The sequence below is a fragment of the Ranitomeya variabilis genome, chromosome 6, assembly GCF_051348905.1.
Source record: "Ranitomeya variabilis isolate aRanVar5 chromosome 6, aRanVar5.hap1, whole genome shotgun sequence".
Classification (NCBI taxonomy): Eukaryota; Metazoa; Chordata; class Amphibia; order Anura; family Dendrobatidae; genus Ranitomeya; species Ranitomeya variabilis.
In genome coordinates, this window is record NC_135237.1 from 33,009,922 (window position 1) to 33,029,709 (window position 19,788).

General features: G+C 46.4%; 1 protein-coding gene across 1 annotated transcript in view; it reads right to left on the bottom strand.

Moving 5' to 3' along the window:
* The window catches only part of VPS50 (VPS50 subunit of EARP/GARPII complex), a 200,729-nt gene that overhangs the window by 116,047 nt on the left and 64,894 nt on the right, over positions 1–19,788 (bottom strand). Inside the window, exons 6-10 of the mRNA XM_077268173.1 lie at positions 19,492–19,562; positions 13,783–13,900; positions 13,670–13,705; positions 12,411–12,493; positions 2,782–2,824 (exon numbers count right to left, since the gene is read on the bottom strand). Coding sequence (XP_077124288.1) covers positions 2,782–2,824; positions 12,411–12,493; positions 13,670–13,705; positions 13,783–13,900; positions 19,492–19,562 — 351 coding nt within the window. The remainder of the gene's footprint in view (positions 1–2,781; positions 2,825–12,410; positions 12,494–13,669; positions 13,706–13,782; positions 13,901–19,491; positions 19,563–19,788) is intronic.

Here is a 19,788-nt window from a genome sequence, read left to right on the forward strand (position 1 = left end):
GCCTTGACCTAAATACTCCACAATTTGTTGCTTCTCAGCAGCCGACACATCCTTTTTCTTCCCCATTTTGGCAAAAAATGTAGGCTGCTTAATAATGTGGAACAGCCTTCTTAAGTAGTCTTGCCTTTATTTGGACACACCTGCCAAACTAATTTGCACAGGTATCTGCAATTGCTTTCAGTGATATAAAGAGCCCTGACACACATCACCATCAATGAGTTTAAATGACAAACAAAAAAATTCTAACCTTATCACTCCTAAACTCTTTGTGCATAATAATTTGGAACACAGTGTACACAGAGCAGGGGGATACATTCACAGTATATACAGAGCGGGGGGATACATTTACAGTATATACAGAGCGGGGGGGATATATGTACAGTATATACAGAGCGGGAGGATACAAGTACATTATATGTAGAGTAGAAGGGGACACGTACATTACATATAGAGTAGAGGAGGATACATATCCAGTATATACAGAGCGGGGGGATATAAGTACAGTATATACAGAGCAGGGGGATACATTTACAGTACATATAGAGTGGAGGGAGATACATGTCCATCATATACAGAGCAGGGGGGATATATGTACAGTATATACAGAGCAGGGGGATACATTTACAGTATATACAGAGCAGGGGGGATATATGTACAGTATATACAGAGCAGGGGGGATATATGTACAGTATATACAGAGCAGGGGCATACATTTACAGTATATACAGAGCAGGGGGGATATATGTACAGTATATACAGAGCGGGAGGATACAAGTACATTATATGTAGAGTAGAAGGGGACACGTACATTACATATAGAGTAGAGGAGGATACATATCCAGTATATACAGAGCGGGGGGATATAAGTACAGTATATACAGAGCAGGGGAGATACATTTACAGTATATACAGAGCAGGGGGATACATGTACAGTATAACATTCAGGGCAGGGGGATATATGTACAGTATATACAGAGCAGGGGGATACATGTAGAGTATAACATTCAGGGCAGGGGGGATACATTTACAGTATATACAGAGCAGGGGGATACATGTAGAGTATAACATTCAGGGCAGGGGGGATACATTTACAGTATATACAGAGCAGCGGGAAACATGTAGAGTATAACATTCAGGGCAGGGGGGATACATTTACAGTATATACAGAGCAGAGGGAAACATGTAGAGTATAATATTCAGGGCAGGGGGGATACATGTGCAGCACTCCTCCTGCACTGGCGCTGTTATTACGAGTGAAGCGAATACTGAATATATGCCGGATATTAGAGGAGCGTCCTGTAAATGTGCAGAAATCTTCTCATAAATTATTCATTTTCCCTCTGAAGTGAATCCCTTCATCGTCCGTCCTCCCGGGAAATCACCACGATCAAAGGCTGTTTGTATTATATGCACAATAATCATCTATAATCTACAGATAAAAGGGACGGCGGCTATTAGCCGACGATCACAGAGCGCCGTCAGACGAGAGGAGAAATGCTGACAGCTGTGACGTGTACCGCGGGGCTGGGGTTAATTGCAGCGCACATCACTGAGGGGGAAAATACAGTCCAATGAACAGATCATCAGGAAGATTAGAACTTGACACATATCTACAGGCCAATGTCACCATCTCCACATCGGTAGACCGGTCCAATAGTTTTGGAACACATTTTTTTTTCTTTTTATGAAGATTAAAAAGCCTGTACTGAGGAACATCTGAATATATCTCTATATAAAGAGCTCAAAATCCCCTGAGTTAACTAAGATTTCAAAAGAAAACTTTTTTTTTTTATTTCCAGCAGTAGCCACTAGAGGGAGCTTCCATACAGGACTCGATGGTAACACAGTCTGCAGTAAGCTCCTCAGCTCCCTCTAGAGGTGACTGCAGGAAGTCACAAATTCATCTTTAGACATGGTTATTTAAGCAGGGACTTTGGAGTTACAAAAGGCATTTTGCAGGCGCAATATTTCCAAGGTGCTACCAGTGACATAGAGGCACAGAAAAAGATTTCTCCATATGAAAATAAAAATTACTTTTCTAACTAAGTTTTTTTGTTTGTTTGTTTGAAACTTTCTTTCACCTGTTGTGTGTTTTCTTCACGCTGTTCAGGTTAACCCATTCCCACTAAATGACTTACCATTAAATCATATAACGGGTGCAGGGGTACTGAGCGGGCTCAGGAGCGGACTTGTTTGGATATAGGACAATGGAATTGAGGTACATCATCTGGATGCCTATTATCCCCAACCACCCCGACCCCATGATCGTAGGGTGCCAATGGATTGCCAAGGCAGCAGAGGGCCTGTTGGCATGTGCCATGTTGGTAAACCGGTTAAAAAAAAAAAAAAGTTATGGCTTTTGTGAAATCAAGCAGCGGCATGGGGGCCAATGGTCTTGTACTAAGCTCTGAACTACAGTGCCCTTAGGCAGGTGTCGGACATAGGGAGGTATGTGCATCACTCCCACACATTTTGGCTTGGTGCATGAACAGCCAACTTCCCATCAAACTGGGTAAAAGGGACCCTCATGATTGGTGGAGGTTCTAGTGGTGGGCCTGCCAAAAATCAGAAAAGTAGTATTTATTCTATGGATAAACGTTGATTTTTGGGACAAACCCCGTTAACTATAATTTGCCTAGAATCCAACTGAAAAAAACATCTGGGAGGAGCACTGCATGCTGTCCTTTTCAGCTAGATGCCAGGCACAGTGCCGATGTCTCGCGATAGATCGGCCTGGACACTTTCTTTTATACTCTTTAGCGGTGGCCATAGTTGACTTACCTCAATTTGTTCTAATGTGTCCTGCAGCTTTGAGTTGAGTTCGCTGCAAAATAAAGAAAAAAAAAATCAATTTGTTGATTACAGTTAGACACAATTATCTAGAACTATAGGATGGTGGGGGGAAAAAAACTAGAAAAACACAATAATCCTAATCCAATCCCATTAGCTACAGAGGAAACCCCGGCCGGCTCAGATTTAGATTCAACGACCAGTCATCTGTAGTTCAGTAAGCCATTATGCAGTTAAATGTCTAATTCAGCTCTGCTACATCTCTAAAAAGCCAATTACAGCAATTATACCACGGGACACAGCAAATAGGATGAGTATATAACGGGGGGAGTATGTCAGGTATATTAGATACATTATTACACTACCTGTGGGTCAGAACTAATGTCTCCGTCACACTGTGCATGTGCAACGCAGTTAAGTAGTAGTGAACACAAAAGGCATCAATTAGAGGGAGAAAATCTGACAATGCCGCTAATAATAGGCGAGATATAATAGAAAAATTATATTTACTGTACGGAGAGTCACACTCCTCCATTATCAGCAGAATATATAGAAGCGCTGTGTACATAAGCGGTATAAAATAAATATATATCAAAGAGAAAAATTAAAAATCCAAATGACATATCCAGAAAAGGGACATATTCCCCTCGCGCTGAATATATAGAAGTAATTTTAACTAGGGAACAGAGAAACTAATTAAAACAGGGGAAGAAATAGAGAGCAAGAGCCGACACATCCCCATTGAAGAAGGGGCCTCCTACAGGTAATTACAGTGTGAAAATTTGCCACCAGGTCTGAGATTCGCGTACGCAGAGGCGGGGGGAAAGTACGCTTCCAAATGAGAGAGCTTCCTATGATCAAAGAATCTTTATGAAACGGTTCGGAGTCAGTGGCTAGTGATGAATATTGGTATTTTCATAATTCCAATAGTTATAGAAGATATGGTTTCAGTGTCGTAGCAAAGGTACATACATAATGCATTTATGCACATCACCGTAAGAGCGACAAAAGCCCTTGTAAGATTGCACTCACTAACGGGTAGGGGAATACTCGCTTGGCACGGGATTCAAGCACACGGGCACGGTTTTTAAACACAAAACAGTCCGTATGGCTTATTTAAGCGTCATAAACCGCACCGTAAGCCAGGTTACACATCACCGGCTTACACGTAGTCCATTACTTCATCATTAGCTTGCATCAATAATCTGCGGCAACTAAACACGCTGGTCCTCTCCCGACCAGTTGCCGTGGCTTACCACACAGTTCATATAGCAGATACACTTCTCTGCCGTAACTACAGAACATTACAATCCACTTGTCCGGGGTTACCTTCCAGGAGCTCCGCTCCTCACGCTGACTCCTTGTCAGTCCTGTCTTCTGGGAGAGCTGCCTTACAGGAATCACCAACTTGCCTGGCCGGCACACCTTAGTCAGTCCAGACCCACCGAGGGACAATAGCTTTCCCACCACAGATCGTCCAGGTCCACAGTCTCTCAGGTGCCCCAAGAAGACTCCACTCACAGGAGCTTCCAACACAGACCGTCTAGGACCACGATCACACTGTGCTCTTCAGGACGTTCATCCCACCTGGGACCGTCCAACACAGAGGCATGTGGCCTGTCCAGGTGATATTCAGGACTTCGTCCAACACCCCAGGCATGTGTCCTGTCCGGGTGCTATTTAGGACGTTAGTCCAACACCCCAGGCCACCAGGTCCAAAGCCCCACCATGCGCTGTTAAGGAATCCTTCTCCCAGGACTTCCAACACAGGCTTCCAGGACCTTGCACTTAGACAATTCAGATCCAAACACTGGAACCATGTGACCCACACCCTGGTCACATTATATACCTTTAACCACTCCCCTAGGTGGGAGTGTGTGTGTGGCTAGTTTGACCCGCCCATCTCTCATAACTAGCCTTGCCAGCCTCCCTTTAGAATTACACAATTAATTGTGGGACTACAGGTCCCAGAACACAACATCGCTTCAGGCTGACAACGCAGCCGCCGACACACATACCGACCATTCACAACAATGCCGAACCGTCTCACCATCCCCATTACCCCTCCATGTGTGTCCTGGGGAGCACATACAGCGCCCCCTAGCTGCAACAGGGTTCACTGCATCACACCCTCCAACTCAATATTGGTCTGTAAGACCGACAGAACCCCTCCAACTCAATATTGTTCTGATGGATGATGTTATCCATGCCATGTTTCATCTCTATTGACAGATAAAAACGTGATAAACATGACAACAATGTTGTCTCCAGGGGTGAAGATATCCTGAAAGTTAGGTATGTCATAAAATATGCCACAACAAGCCCCCACGTGAGCTCACCAAGGGGAGGTATGTCGGCATAACTTTGATCTAATAAAAAGCACAATTTGGGCGTCGGTCTTGGTTCATTCGGAAAGTCATAGTTCGCAGTTATGGCGGTCCATTTTCCTAACTGGAGTGGTTCCGTCTACTAAAATCTGAGCCAGTTTTCATAATTTTGTTTTGTTATTCCTTATTATCTTATGCAATTATGTTTAACTAATTGTTTTCTTCCCATTTTGTATAATCTTTGCAAATCTTCTATAAACAATGCCTATCTTTCTAGATTAAAAATATATAAAATGTAACAGCTCTGTTCCTCTTGATCTATAAACCGCACCCCTGAAGTCATACTCTACCTGTAATAGGTGCCCTATCGGCCTCTATAAACGATTGGTGGTGGCAGCTAGTAGTGGTTCCTTTTTGTTACTGTGAAGGGTGTCCCATGGATCACTAAGTTATCCTCCCTATCCTATTGATAGGTAATAAAGGGTTAGTCCTAAAAAAAACCAAAAACTATTTAAGATAAAATAATATATATGTGTCGGTTTATGCTGGAAAGGACTAAAGTGTCCTGTCCAGCATAAAGCCAACACATTTACATCATGCCGGTTCCAGATCTCTGAACAGATCGACTATACTCAACTATTAAATATCTTTACTTCTCAGAAAATGCAAATCTGGCAAAGAGAAGCCATTACAGTCGAGACGAGCAATGAAGGAGAGAGAAGCTGCTGCCTCGAGGCTCCACTCTGGAAGGCGTAAGAATCCGCATAAATAAGTGCCGAACTGTATAAGAGAGCAAGGAGACGCGTTAATAAGTGGCAGCCGTCCAGAAGTGCAATTTGCCAAGAAGCAAAAACGACCGGAAAAAAATGAGGTGTAATTATATTGTAAGACGACGGGTGATTAGCATAAAAGTCAAGTGATTTGGGGACTCGGAGATAAACCTGGAGCACAGCACTAACACAGAGCGCAGCTCCGCTGTACACAGGAGATTAAAGTATCAATCTACATAAAAAGTTGTGTAACTTTGGAAAATAATTTAATTTATTGTTTTTTCTGATTTTGAGTTAATTTATATACTTTTCTGTTCTATACACGGAGAAGCTTATGAAAATTCCGCTAATTTATTATTCAACAGAAGTTTAGCTCAGTAATACACTGCTATCTGACCAGCAGAATAGTGAGTGCAGCTCTGGGGTATAATACAGGATGTAACTCAGGATCAGTAATGTAATGTATGTACACAGTGACTGCACCAGCAGAATAGTGAGTGCAGCTCTGGAGTATAATACAGGAGGTAACTCAGGATCAGTAATGTAATGTATGTACACAGTGACTGCACCAGCAGAATAGTGAGTGCAGCTCTGGGGTATAATACAGGATGTGACTCAGGATCAGTAATGTAATGTATGTACACAGTGACTGCACCAGCAGAATAGTGAGTACAGCTCTGGAGTATAATACAGGAGGTAACTCAGGATCAGTAATGTAATGTATGTACACAGTGACTGCACCAGCAGAATAGTGAGTGCAGCTGTGGAGTATAATTCAGGATGTAACTCAGGATCAGTAATGTAATGTATGTACACAGTGACTGTACCAGCAGAATAGTGAGTGCGCTCTGGGGTATAATACAGGATGTAACTCAGGATCAGTAATGTATGTACACAGTGACTGCACCAGCAGAATAGTGAGTGCAGCTCTGGACTATAATACAGGATGTAACTCAGGATCAGTAATGTAATGTATGTACACAGTGACTGCACCAGCAGAATAGTGAGTGCAGCTCTGGAGTATAATTCAGGATGTAACTCAGGATCAGTAATGTAATGTATGTACACAGTGACTGCACCAGCAGAATAGTGAGTGCAGCTCTGGGGTATAATACAGGATGTAACTCAGGATCAGTAATGTATGTACACAGTGACTGCACCAGCAGAATAGTGAGTGCAGCTCTGTGGTATAATACAGGATGTAACTCAGGATCAGTAATGTAATGTATGTACACAGTGACTGCACCAGCAGAATAGTGAGTGCAGCTCTGTGGTATAATACAGGGTGTAACTCAGGATCTGTAATGTAATGTATGTACACAGTGACTGCACCAGCAGAATAGTGAGCACAGCTCTGGAGTATAATACAGGATGTGACTCAGGATCAGTAATGTAATGTATGTACACAGTGACTGCACCAGCAGAATAGTGAGTACAGCTCTGGAGTATAATACAGGAGGTAACTCAGGATCAGTAATGTAATGTATGTACACAGTGACTGCACCAGCAGAATAGTGAGTGCAGCTCTGGAGTATAATACAGGATGTAACTCAGGATCAGTAATGTAATGTATGTACACAGTGACTGCACCAGCAGAATAGTGAGCACAGCTCTGGAGTATAATACAGGATGTGACTCAGGATCAGTAATGTAATGTATGTACACAGTGACTGCACCAGCAGAATAGTGAGTACAGCTCTGGAGTATAATACAGGAGGTAACTCAGGATCAGTAATGTAATGTATGTACACAGTGACTGCACCAGCAGAATAGTGAGTGCAGCTCTGGAGTATAATACAGGATGTAACTCAGGATCAGTAATGTAATGTATGTACGCAGTGACTGCACCAGCAGAATAGTGAGTGCAGCTCTGGAGTAGCTATGGATGTTACTCCGGATCAGTACAACATGGCCATCTTTACTATTCTTTTCCGGAGTTGGTACTCCCTTTCTCCAGAAGCTGGACCTCCATGTATCAGACATTGCTGTAGATATGTCTGACATGCTGCCCTTAGAAGTGGTGTAATGTGGCCCATGGACTAAGAACGGTTGTGCTGCTCTAGAGATCCTCCTGCCTATCTGCAGTCACAGCACATAAAATAATAATCTTCTAAATTTACTACTGAAACCATAAAGAAGATTGGGAATTCCAAGATGCTATAAGTGAAGCCTCCGGAGGCTCTTAAAGAACAGGTTTCCACGATTGGTTTTCATTTACAGCCGCATGTATCACTGCCTCAGATTAAAACCTGACAGCGCGGATTGCTAGAGAAGTCAATACAATTACATAGAACATGACTATACATGGGAGCCGCGGCACAGACAGTAGCATGAAGGTGCAGGGAGGGGGAACGCTTTATTGATCTGCGCTGCCGCTAGGGCTCAGGCCATGAGAAATTCACACTAAGTTACCTTTATTACCTTTAAAAGGAGTGTGGCAGCCAAAACTGATCAAATGAACTAAGCACAATGCCCTGCCGGGTATACAGCCTTTACCACCCGATTCATTAATGTAGTTTGCACCAGAATTTTGGAGTAAAACTACTTGACGCGCTGCAAAAAAGTCTGACAATGTTTTGAAAAATAGATGGAGCAAAATTGGGACAGGGCATGGCGAAGTGAGCCGGACAAATTAATTATATTATGCACCACCGCTGATAGAAAGGAACGCCGGCCCCTATAGCAGGACGACTCCATAGAGGGCTCATTACTACAAGGCAGCAGAAATCACTGCTAGAACCGAGGATCACAGACAACTTCAGGGGCATTTCCTTATGTAAATGCTGAATTGTTGGCATCAAATCATTTTTGCAACAAGGTTTCATTATAAATTTTGAACCCATCAGCTTCTGCAGCCTCTATGAATCACTGTACATTAATATGCAACTGGTCATAAATCACTATAAAAGCAAACAACTGTATTGTAAAGATGGCAGCAGAACTCACAGCTCTGCAACGGCTCCCTGCACACTGACCTCTGCTCTAGTTATAAGCATACCCACAACACTCTCCCCCACAGAGTGCGCCCACAACGATCCCCACAGAACACGCCCACAGAACGCACCCACAACGACCCCCCACAGAACACGTTCACAATGTTGTCCCACAGAACACACCCACAACGTTGACACACAGAACACGGCCACAACGATCTCCCACAGAACATGCCCACAACGATCCTCCACAGAACGCGCCCACAACGATCTCCCACAGAACATGCCCACAACGATCCTCCACAGAACGCGCCCACAACGATCTCCCACAGAACACGCCCACAACGATCCTCCACAGAACGCGCCCACAACGATCTCCCACAGAACGCGCCCACAACGATCTCCCACAGAACATGCCCACAACGATCCTCCACAGAACGCGCCCACAACGATCTCCCACAGAACGCGCCCACAACGATCTCCCACAGAACATGCCCACAACGATCCTCCACAGAACGCGCCCACAACGATCTCCCACAGAACATGCCCACAACGATCCTCCACAGAACGCGCCCACAACGATCTCCCACAGAACATGCCCACAACGATCCTCCACAGAACGCGCCCACAACGATCTCCCACAGAACATGCCCACAACGATCCTCCACAGAACGCGCCCACAACGATCTCCCACAGAACATGCCCACAACGATCCTCCACAGAACGCGCCCACAACGATCTCCCACAGAACACGCCCACAACGATCCTCCACAGAACGCGCCCACAACGATCTCCCACAGAACATGCCCACAACGGTCCCCCACAGAACACGCCCACAACGGTCCCCCACAGAACGCGCCCACAACGACCCCCCACAGAACACGCCCACAACGTTGACACACAGAACACGGCCACAACGATCTCCCACAGAACACGCCCACAACGATCCTCCACAGAACACGCCCACAACGATCTCCCACAGAACGCGCCCACAACGATCCTCCAAAGAACGAGCCCACAACGATCTCCCACAGAACGCGCCCACAACGATCCTCCACAGAACACGCCCACAACGATCTCCCACAAAACACGCCCACAACGATCTCCCACAGAACACGCCCACAAGGACGTCTCACAGAACACGCCCACAACGGCGTCTCACAGGACACGCCCACAACGACGTCCCACAGAACGCGCCCACAACGACGTCCCACAGAACGCGCCCACAACGAAGTCCCACAGAACGCGCCCACAACGACCCCCCACAGAGCACGTCCACAATGATGTCCCACAGAACACGCCCACAACGTTGACACACAGAACACGGCCACAAGGATCCCCCACAGAACATGTCCACAATGTTGTCCCACAGAACATGTCCACAACGATCCTCCACAGAATGCGCCCACGACGACGTCTCACAGAACACGGCCACAACGATCTCCCACAGGACACGCCCATAACGACGTCTCACAGGACACGCCCACAACGACGTCTCACAGGACACGCCCACAACGACGTCTCACAGGACACGCCCACAACGACGTCTCACAGGACACGCCCACAACGACGTCTCACAGGACACGCCCACAACGACGTCCCACAGGACACGCCCACAACGACGTCCCACAGAACACGCCCACAACGACGTCCCACAGAACACGCACACAACAACGTCCCACAGAACACGCCCACAACGATCTCACACAGAACACGCCCCCATCAATACCCCACAGAACACGCCCCCAACGATCCCCCACAGAACACGCCCACAACGATCCCCAACAGTACACGCCCACAACGATCCCCACAGAACATGCCCACAATGATCCCCACAGAACACGCCCCCATCGATCCCCCCCACAGAACACGCCCACAACGATCTCCCACAGAACTCGCTGGCAACACTTTTCTCCACAAAACACGCCCACAACGATCCTCTCCCCACCGAACACACCCACAATGATCTTCCACAGAACACGCCCACAACAATCCCCACAGAATGTGGCGGCAACTCTCAACCCCCCCACAGAACACGACAGCAACACTCTGCCCCACAGAACACGCCCACAACGCTCCCCCACAGAGCTGGATAGCGTGCCCGCAATGATCCACCAGAGAATACGCCCACAACACTCTCCCCCACAGAGCCCTCCCGCAACACTCTTTCCCACAGAGCATGCCTGCAGCAATCTACCACACAGCACACCGCCAGCAGTCTCCCACAGAGTGTGCTGCCAGCAGTCTCCCACACAGCGCGCCGCCAGCAGTCTCCCACACAGCGCGCCGCCAACAGTCGCCCACACAGCGCGCCGCCAACAGTCGCCCACACAGCGCGCCGCCAACAGTCGCCCACACAGCACGCCGCCAACAGTCGCCCACACAGCACGCCGCCAACAGTCGCCCACACAGCACGCCGCCAACAGTCGCCCACACAGCACGCCGCCAACAGTCTCCCACACAGCACGCCGCCAACAGTCTCCCACACAGCACGCCGCCAACAGTCTCCCACACAGCACGCCGCCAACAGTCTCCCACACAGCACGCCACCAACAGTCTCCCACACAGCACGCCGCCAACAATCTCCCACACAGCACACCACCAAGTCTCTCACACAGCACGCCGACAACAATCTCCCACACAGCACGCCACCAACAGTCTCTCACACAGCACGCAACCAACAGTCTCCCACACAGCACGCCACCAACAGTCTCTCACACAGCACGCAACCAAGTCTCTTACACAGCACACCGCCAACAGTCTCTCACACAGCATGCCGCCAACAGTCTCCCACACAGCACTCCGCCAACAGTCTCTCACACAGCACGCCGCCAACAGTCTCTCACACAGCACTCCGCCAACAGTCTCTCATACAGCATGCCGCCAACAGTCTCTCACACAGCACGCCGCCAACAGTCTCTCACACAGCACTCCGCCAACAGTCTCTCATACAGCATGCCGCCAACAGTCTCTCACACAGCACGCCGCCAACAGTCTCTCACACAGCACTCTGCCAAGTCTCTCATACAGCATGCCACCAACAGTCTCCCACAACAGCACGCCGCCAACAGTCTCTGACACAGCATGTCGCCAACAATCTCCCACACAGCACGCCGACAACAATCTCCCACACGGCGCTGCAGCAATAACATCCTATAAAGTACCGTATGTCCACCACATACTCCTATACAACATGCTCACAACACTCTCGCATAGCGTATGACATAAACAGCCCCTTCCTGGCAAACATTTCTGACGGTGGTACCTTCATCGCTCTAAGTTATCACCCATCTTGGACAGGAGAGTACTTGTGCTAAGATGACGACTCCTTCAACCTTTTGGCACCATATAATATACAGGATGTACGTCTACTGGAGCTGGTACAGAATGGCAAGAACCAAACAATAACCGTCCCCACACCGACATCACATAGGATTATATGTACATATACTGGATGAGGATGGATAGAAGGAAGTATGGATGGATATGATAAGAATTGTTTCCATGGCCTTTGCTGCAGTATTACACGTTGTGATGGCATCGTACCATATGGCCGTACAGTCGCTGATCGCAGCCCCCATGATCTGTACCTTATACAGCTGTAGTGCTTGAATGTACTCGCTGCCTTCTGACACTCCAGGCACAGCTGGATGGCTCCGGGGTAGTCTTCCTCCTATAAACACATGACACAGGACCAGCATTAGATGATAGGTGAATTAAAGAGGTATTTCAGCCAAAACATGTCGACACCAAAAAGGGTGGCGGAGCAGCCAAATCCATGACAATGAGAAGATGAGTGGTGCGGCAGCATGCGTCATTCAAGCCTAGGATACCCAAGCACCTCAGACCACAGCAGTGGCGGGGTACGGGAGCAGCTGGCCCCTTTATTTAGTTCTTGCAACCAGAAAAAAAGGGGAACTCAAAAAAAGATGTCCAGGGTAACATAAATAAAACCGCTAAATCTAAGACAAAATATGCTCCATACCTCTGGCCAATTCTGCTGTTGTGAGCAATCATGAAGCAGCGGAGCCACGTGGCGTCCGCAGTGCACCAGACTGACACTGGGGCAGGATGTCTCTATGGTGAGCGGGCCCATGGCGCCACCCAGGAGAGTGGGCCCATGGTGCCCTCACACAGAGTGGGTCCATGACACCCTCCTGCAGGGCAGGCCCACAACGCCCTCTCCCAGAGTGGGCCCACGGCACCATCAGGCAGAGCGGGCCCACGGCACCACCCGGCCGAAAGGGCCCATGGTGCCCTCACGCAGAGTGGGTCCACGACACCCTCATGCAGAGTGGGCCCACGGCGCCACCCGGCAGAGCGGGCCTATGATGCCCTCAAGCAGAGCGGACCCACGACGCCCTCCTGCAGGGCAGGCCCACGACGCCCTCATGTAGAGCGGGTCCACGGTGCCACCCGGCAGAGCGGGCTCATGGTGCCATCCGGCAGGGCGGGCCCACGACGCCCTCCCGCAGGGCAGGCCCTGCTGTAAAGCACATTTAGGAATGCAGTAACAGATACATGACGGTTGCCTCCATAATCATGTACTGAAAATTGAATTAAAAAAGTATCTACAATTGGAAAATAAAGATGTAATTCAGGTGACACATCGCCCCACCGCCATCGCGCCCACTTCATGACATGTGCATCCTAATATCAGGGACTCCAGAATGTAAGTTAAGCAGAAAAAGCAACAGCGATCCATCTGCCATGTCAGTAAATAATTGGGTGTGCGGGGAGCACTGACGAGGCCGATTTGTATGACATCTACGCGGCGCCGTCAGACAAACCTAATTAATCTCATCCATTGAGTTGCAAATGAGATCTGGATAAATGGAAATCCACCTACCTCCAGCATTTCACTCAGACGGACGTCCGTTCTTTGCTGGAAAAGTGGAAAGAAATAATTAATTAGCGGTCGATAAATGCAGAAATAATACAATCCGGCACGGTGGTTTTTACCAGTGTTTTTATAGTCCTCAGAGACTTCAGCAGACCGATCAATAGCTGCCGTTTCCTCTGGTTGGCCAGTAGCCCCAGGCTGGCCTGCGTAAAGCCTTCTTTTGCAGTATTTAGGGATCTGCGGAGGAAAAAAAGAATTACGCTGATGAGAAATTAGTTTAGAGGCCGTCAGTTCAGCGACTGCAAAGCTTCACCCAATAATGGACTGTCCACGACTCCGCTCCATTCACTCTGCCGCAGACTGGGACTGATCCGCTGTCCCCTATAGCTCCATAGAGGACAAACAGAGCAGTGCTGCTCGCGCATGCGCGGCCAACACTCCCGCGTAAGCATGCTCAACAGTCCGAGAGGTCACCTCATTCTAGGGATCAGATGGAATCCCGGCGGCCGGATTCCCACAGATCAATCCTCTGATTATTACGTATCCAGTGAATAGATGACACCTTTATAAAGTTAAGAATAGCCCTTTAAGAACTGACCTTATTATGAGCTTTCAGTACCGAAGTTTTTTTTTCTCCACTTTTCCAAGAACTTTAACTTTTTATATATTTCCATCGAGTGGCAGAATGTTATAAATGTGTTTTTACTGTTCTTTTTAATTTTACTGAAAAATTGATAAAATATGCAAACTTGTTCAATCTAAAATATATTACAAAAAATGAAAAATACCAGGACTTGCTGGCTTACTTCTCAGTTCTCAGTATACTTTGCTGTATAAGGCGGGCTTTTCTGCAGGATGTGGTTAGAATTACTTTTTATTTATTTTTTTACATTCTTCCGTTAATGTTTTTAAAGCCTTGCAGGATGTATTTTCTTTTAATTTAAAAAGGCAAATGCCTTTGTCTGACCCTCTGTTGCTTGAATTCCATCTCCTCGAAGACAGAATCAGGCATAATGAAGGAGGAAAAGAAGGATAGGGCATGCTGAAGGAGGAAAACCGGATCTGGCATGATGAAGGAGGAAAAGAAGGATCAGGAATGTTGAAGGAAGAAAAGTAGGATCAGGCATGTTGAAGGAAGAAAAGTAGGATCAGGAATGTTGAAGGAAGAAAAGTAGGATCAGGAATGTTGAAGGAAGAAAAGTAGGATCAGGAATGTTGAAGGAAGAAAAGTAGGATCAGCAGGCTGAAGGAAAAAAGTAGGATCAGGAATGTTGAAGGAAGAAAAGTAGGATCAGGAATGTTGAAGGAAGGAAAGTAGGATCAGGCATGTTGAAGGAAGAAAAGTAGGGTAGGGCATGCTGAAGGAGGAAAAGAAGGATAGGGCATGCTGAAGGAGGAAAAGTAGGGTAGGGCATGCTGAAGGAGGAAAAGTAGGGTAGGGCATGCTGAAGGAGGAAAAGAAGGATAGGGCATGCTGAAGGAGGAAAAGAAGGATAGGGCATACTGAAGGAGGGAAAGAAGGATAGGGCATGCTGAAGGAGGAAAAATAGGGTAGGGCATGCTGAAGGAGGAAAAGTAGGTTAGGGCATGCTGAAGGAGGAAAGTAGTCTGCCACAGTCTTTCAGTTGCACAAATTTAGTCCAAAAGTTCAAATTACCATATATACAGTGGGGGGAAAAAGTATTTAGTCAGTCACCAATTGTGTAAGTTTCCCACTTCAAAAGATGAGAGAGGCCTGTAATTTACATCTTAGGTAGACCACAACTATGAGAGTCAAAATGAGAAAACAAATCCAGAAAATCACCTTGTCTGATTTGGTAAGATTCATATTGCAAATTATGGTGGAAAATAAGTATTTGGTCATTAACAAAAGTTCATCTCAATATTTTCTTATACATCCTTTGTTGGCAATGACAGAGGTCAAACATTTTCTGTAAGACTTCACAAGGTTGGCACACACTGCTGGTGGTATGTTGGCCCATTCCTCCATGCAGATCTCCTCTAAAGCAGTGATGTTTTGGGCCTGTCGCCGGCCAACACAGACTTTCAACTTCCTCCAAAGGTTTTCTATGGGGTTGAGATCTGGAGACTGGCTAGGCCACTCCAGGACCCTCATATGCTTCTTACGAAGCCACTCCTTGGATGCCCTGGTGGTTTGCTTGGGATTATTATCATGCTGAAAGAACCATCCACGTTTCATCTTCAATGCCCTTGCTGATGGAAGGAGGTTTGCATTCAAAATCTCACAATACATGGCCCCATTCATCCTTTCATGTACACTGATCAGTCGTCCTGGTCCCTTTGCAGAGAAACAGCCCCAAAGCATGATGTTGCCACCCCCATGCTTCACAGTAGGTGTGGTGTTCTTTGGATACAACTCAGCATTCTGTCTCCTCCAAACACGACGAGTTTTGTTTCTACCAAACAGTTCTACTTTGGTTTCAACAGACCACATGACTTTCTCCCAATAATCTTCTGGATAATCCAAATGCTCTCTAGCAAACTTCAGACGGGCCCGAACATGTACTGGCTTAAGCAGGGGGACACATCTGGCACTGCAGGATCTGAGTCCCTGGTGGCGTAGTATGTTACTGATGGTATCCTTTGTTACGGTGGTCCCAGCTCTATTCAGGTCATTCACTAGGTCCCCCCGTGTGGTTCTGGGATTTTTGCTCACCATAATTGTGATCATTTTGACCCCACAGGATGAGATCTTGCGTGGAGCCCCAGATCGAGGGAGATTATCAGTGGTCTTGTATGTCTTTCACTTTCTTATTATTGCTCCCACAGTTGATTTCATCACACCAAGCTGCTTGCCTATCGCAGATTTAGTCTTCCCAGCCTGGTGCAGGGCTACAATTTTGTTTCTGGTGTCCTTCGACAGCTCTTTGGTCTTCACCATAGTGGAGTTTGGAGTGTGACTGTTTGAGGTTGTGGACAGATGTCTTTTATACTGATAACAAGTTCAATCAGGCACCATTACTACAGGTAATGAGTGGAGGACAGAGGAGCCTCTTAAAGAAGAAGTTACAGGTCTGTGAGAGCTAGAAATCTTGCATGCTTTTAGGTGACCAAATACTTATTTTCGACCATAATTTGCAAAATAAATCTTGCCAAATCAGACAAGGTGATTTACTGTATTTGTTTTCTCATTTTGACTCTCATAGTTGTGGTCTACCTATGATGTCAGTTACAGGCCTCTCTCATCTTTTCAAGTGGGAGAACTTGCACAATTACTGGCTGAATAAATTATTTTTTTTTCCCCCACTGTAAGTTGTTGATTCTAAATGTAAACAAGAATGTTTTCAATCACCGACGGAAAGCAGAGTTTTTGAAAATGAGATAAAAAACAAAACAAAAATAATATATCATAAATTTCACTACCGTGGTGCCGGCATTGTAGTATGGGCATCACCTCTGGCATCATAATTGGGGAGAATTAGTGCCAGTCATCATGATAGATTCCCTTTAAGGAGCCGGCTGGCATATTTAGCTCCGTTTCTTGTGAGAAAATATTGAATTTCTTGTTGGAAATACAATGGAAGTGAGCAAATATGAGAAGAAATCTATATTTCTACGGCTCCGAAGAGAGAACGGCTGTAATTCTAGTAACAGTTATCACCACAAGTGGCTGTGGATGACACCTCCGGGCAGCACTCACAGCACCGCTAGACATCTAGTGAAAGGAGCGAAAATAATAAAACAGGCATGATGGGAAAAGTGGAACTCGCTGCACTAGTTAGTCAGCTGGATGTTACTGAACAATGCAGACGTGCAAATTGTGAAGGATGGGCAGACTGGACCAGTTTAAAAAGGAAAAAAAAAAAAAGACAGAGGCTATGCTGATAAGAGAGAAACAGCAAGGAGGTACAGGCTATGCCGCAGCATTAAAAATGACACAGACCATGCTCCAAGACAAAAACAGAAGAGGCACAGGCTGTGCTGGAAAAGACACAGAGGAGGCACAGGCTACGTTTACAGGTAGACACAGAAGACGCACAAGCGATGCTCAAAAGAAAGAAGGTGAGGCACAGGCTATGCTAGAATATAAAGACAGAGGAGGCACAGGCTATGCTAGAATATAAAGACAGATGGGAGGCACAGGCTATGCTAGAATATAAAGACAGAGGAGGCACAGGCTATGCTAGAATATAAAGACAGAGAGGAGGCACAGGCTATGCTAGAATATAAAGACAGAGGAGGCACAGGCTATGCTAGAATATAAAGACAGATGGGAGGCACAGGCTATGCTAGAATATAAAGACAGAGGAGGCACAGGCTATGCTAGAATATAAAGACAGAGGAGGCACAGGCTATGCTAGAATATAAAGACAGATGGGAGGCACAGGCTATGCTAGAATATAAAGACAGAGGAGGCACAGGCTATGCTAGAATATAAAGACAGAGAGGAGGCACAGGCTATGCTAGAATATAAAGACAGAGGAGGCACAGGCTATGCTAGAATATAAAGACAGATGGGAGGCACAGGCTATGCTAGAATATAAAGACAGAGGAGGCACAGGCTATGCTAGAATATAAAGACAGAGAGGAGGCACAGGCTATGCTAGAATATAAAGACAGATGGGAGGCACAGGCTATGCTAGAATATAAAGACAGATGGGAGGCACAGGCTATGCTAGAATATAAAGACAGAGAGGAGGCACAGGCTATGCTAGAAGATAAAGACAGAGGAGGAATAGGCTATGCTAGTATATAAAGAAAGAGAGGAGGCACAGGCTATGCTAGAAGATAAAGACAGATGGGAGGCACAGGCTATGCTAGAATATAAAGAAAGAGAGGAGGCACAGGCTATGCTAGAATATAAAGGAATAGAGGAGGAACAGGCTACTCTAGAATATAAAGAAAGAGAAGAGGAATAGGCTATGCTAAATATGAGGACAGAGGAGAGGCACAGGCTATGCTAAATATGAGGACAGAGGAGAGGCACAGGCTATGCTAGAATATGAAGACAGTGGGGAGGCACAGGCTATGCTAGAATATGAAGACAGTGGGGAGGCACAGGCTATGATGTAACCTAAATTTCAGGCTCAGTATAATTAAGCAATCATGACATTAAGGCTAGGTTCACATTGCGTTTGGGCGATCGGTTTAAAGGATCTGTTACTTAGCGGCACTAACGCAATGTAACGGATCCGTTAACACGCCCATAGACTTACATTATCGTAACGCATCCTAACGCATGTCAAAATTGGCATGCGTTAGCAATGATGTGTTACTTTGTGACGCACCCTCGAACGCGGTTTACTGCGTTTTTGGGTATGTTATGTCTAACGCACAGCGAACGGACGAGTTCGCTGTGCATAGACCTCTATTGCTAAAGCATGCTAACGCAATGGTACCATGCGTTCGCATGATTGTAGCAAAAAAGTGATTTTGGGCATCAGCGTTAGCGCATCTGTTAAACGGACGGCACTAACGCGATGTGAACCTAGCCTAACAATGGTGTTTAGCTCTCAGAGGATTGCCTGGATTAGGGCTCCTTAACTTGTATTGTTTTGGACCTCATGACATGGACTAAATGGTGACTAGGCCTCTCCATTAGTGATGCAACTAAAGATGAATCACTTGGCAGGACCTTAGTCCAGCGGCCACAACGGTCTTCTAAGTTCTCAGGCTCAGAGTGCAATGAATCGCCCTGTCCTATGACAATAAGCTGGGGTCTTGAACAGCACATTTTTAGTACGATTAACCTTCAAGAACGACATTAGAAAGAAGAAAAAGAAAAATACGCTCGGAATCCTTTCTCCTTTCTATTTCCAAATGACAATCCAATAGAAAAGTATCGGTCGGTGTCCTCGTGTCGTTACCTCCGTCCATTAGTGCAGATAACAGCAGCCAGCTGAAGACTCGCCTGTAGAGACGTAACACGCTCCAACTCCTGCAAAACAAAGGGGGCCGACGATCACACATTGTCCATTATTAGTCCGGATCACATATCGCTTTTATGAAATGTGCCGCCACATAAATGAGGAAAGTTATGCTGCTAATAAAGCTATTTACTGTCTTCTCGTCCTCCCGCTAAGGTTCTTCTCGGAATTTGGAAAGACACTAAAAAGAGGCATTTATCTGATGGGAGAGGGGGGCGACCATAAAGACAACTGCCA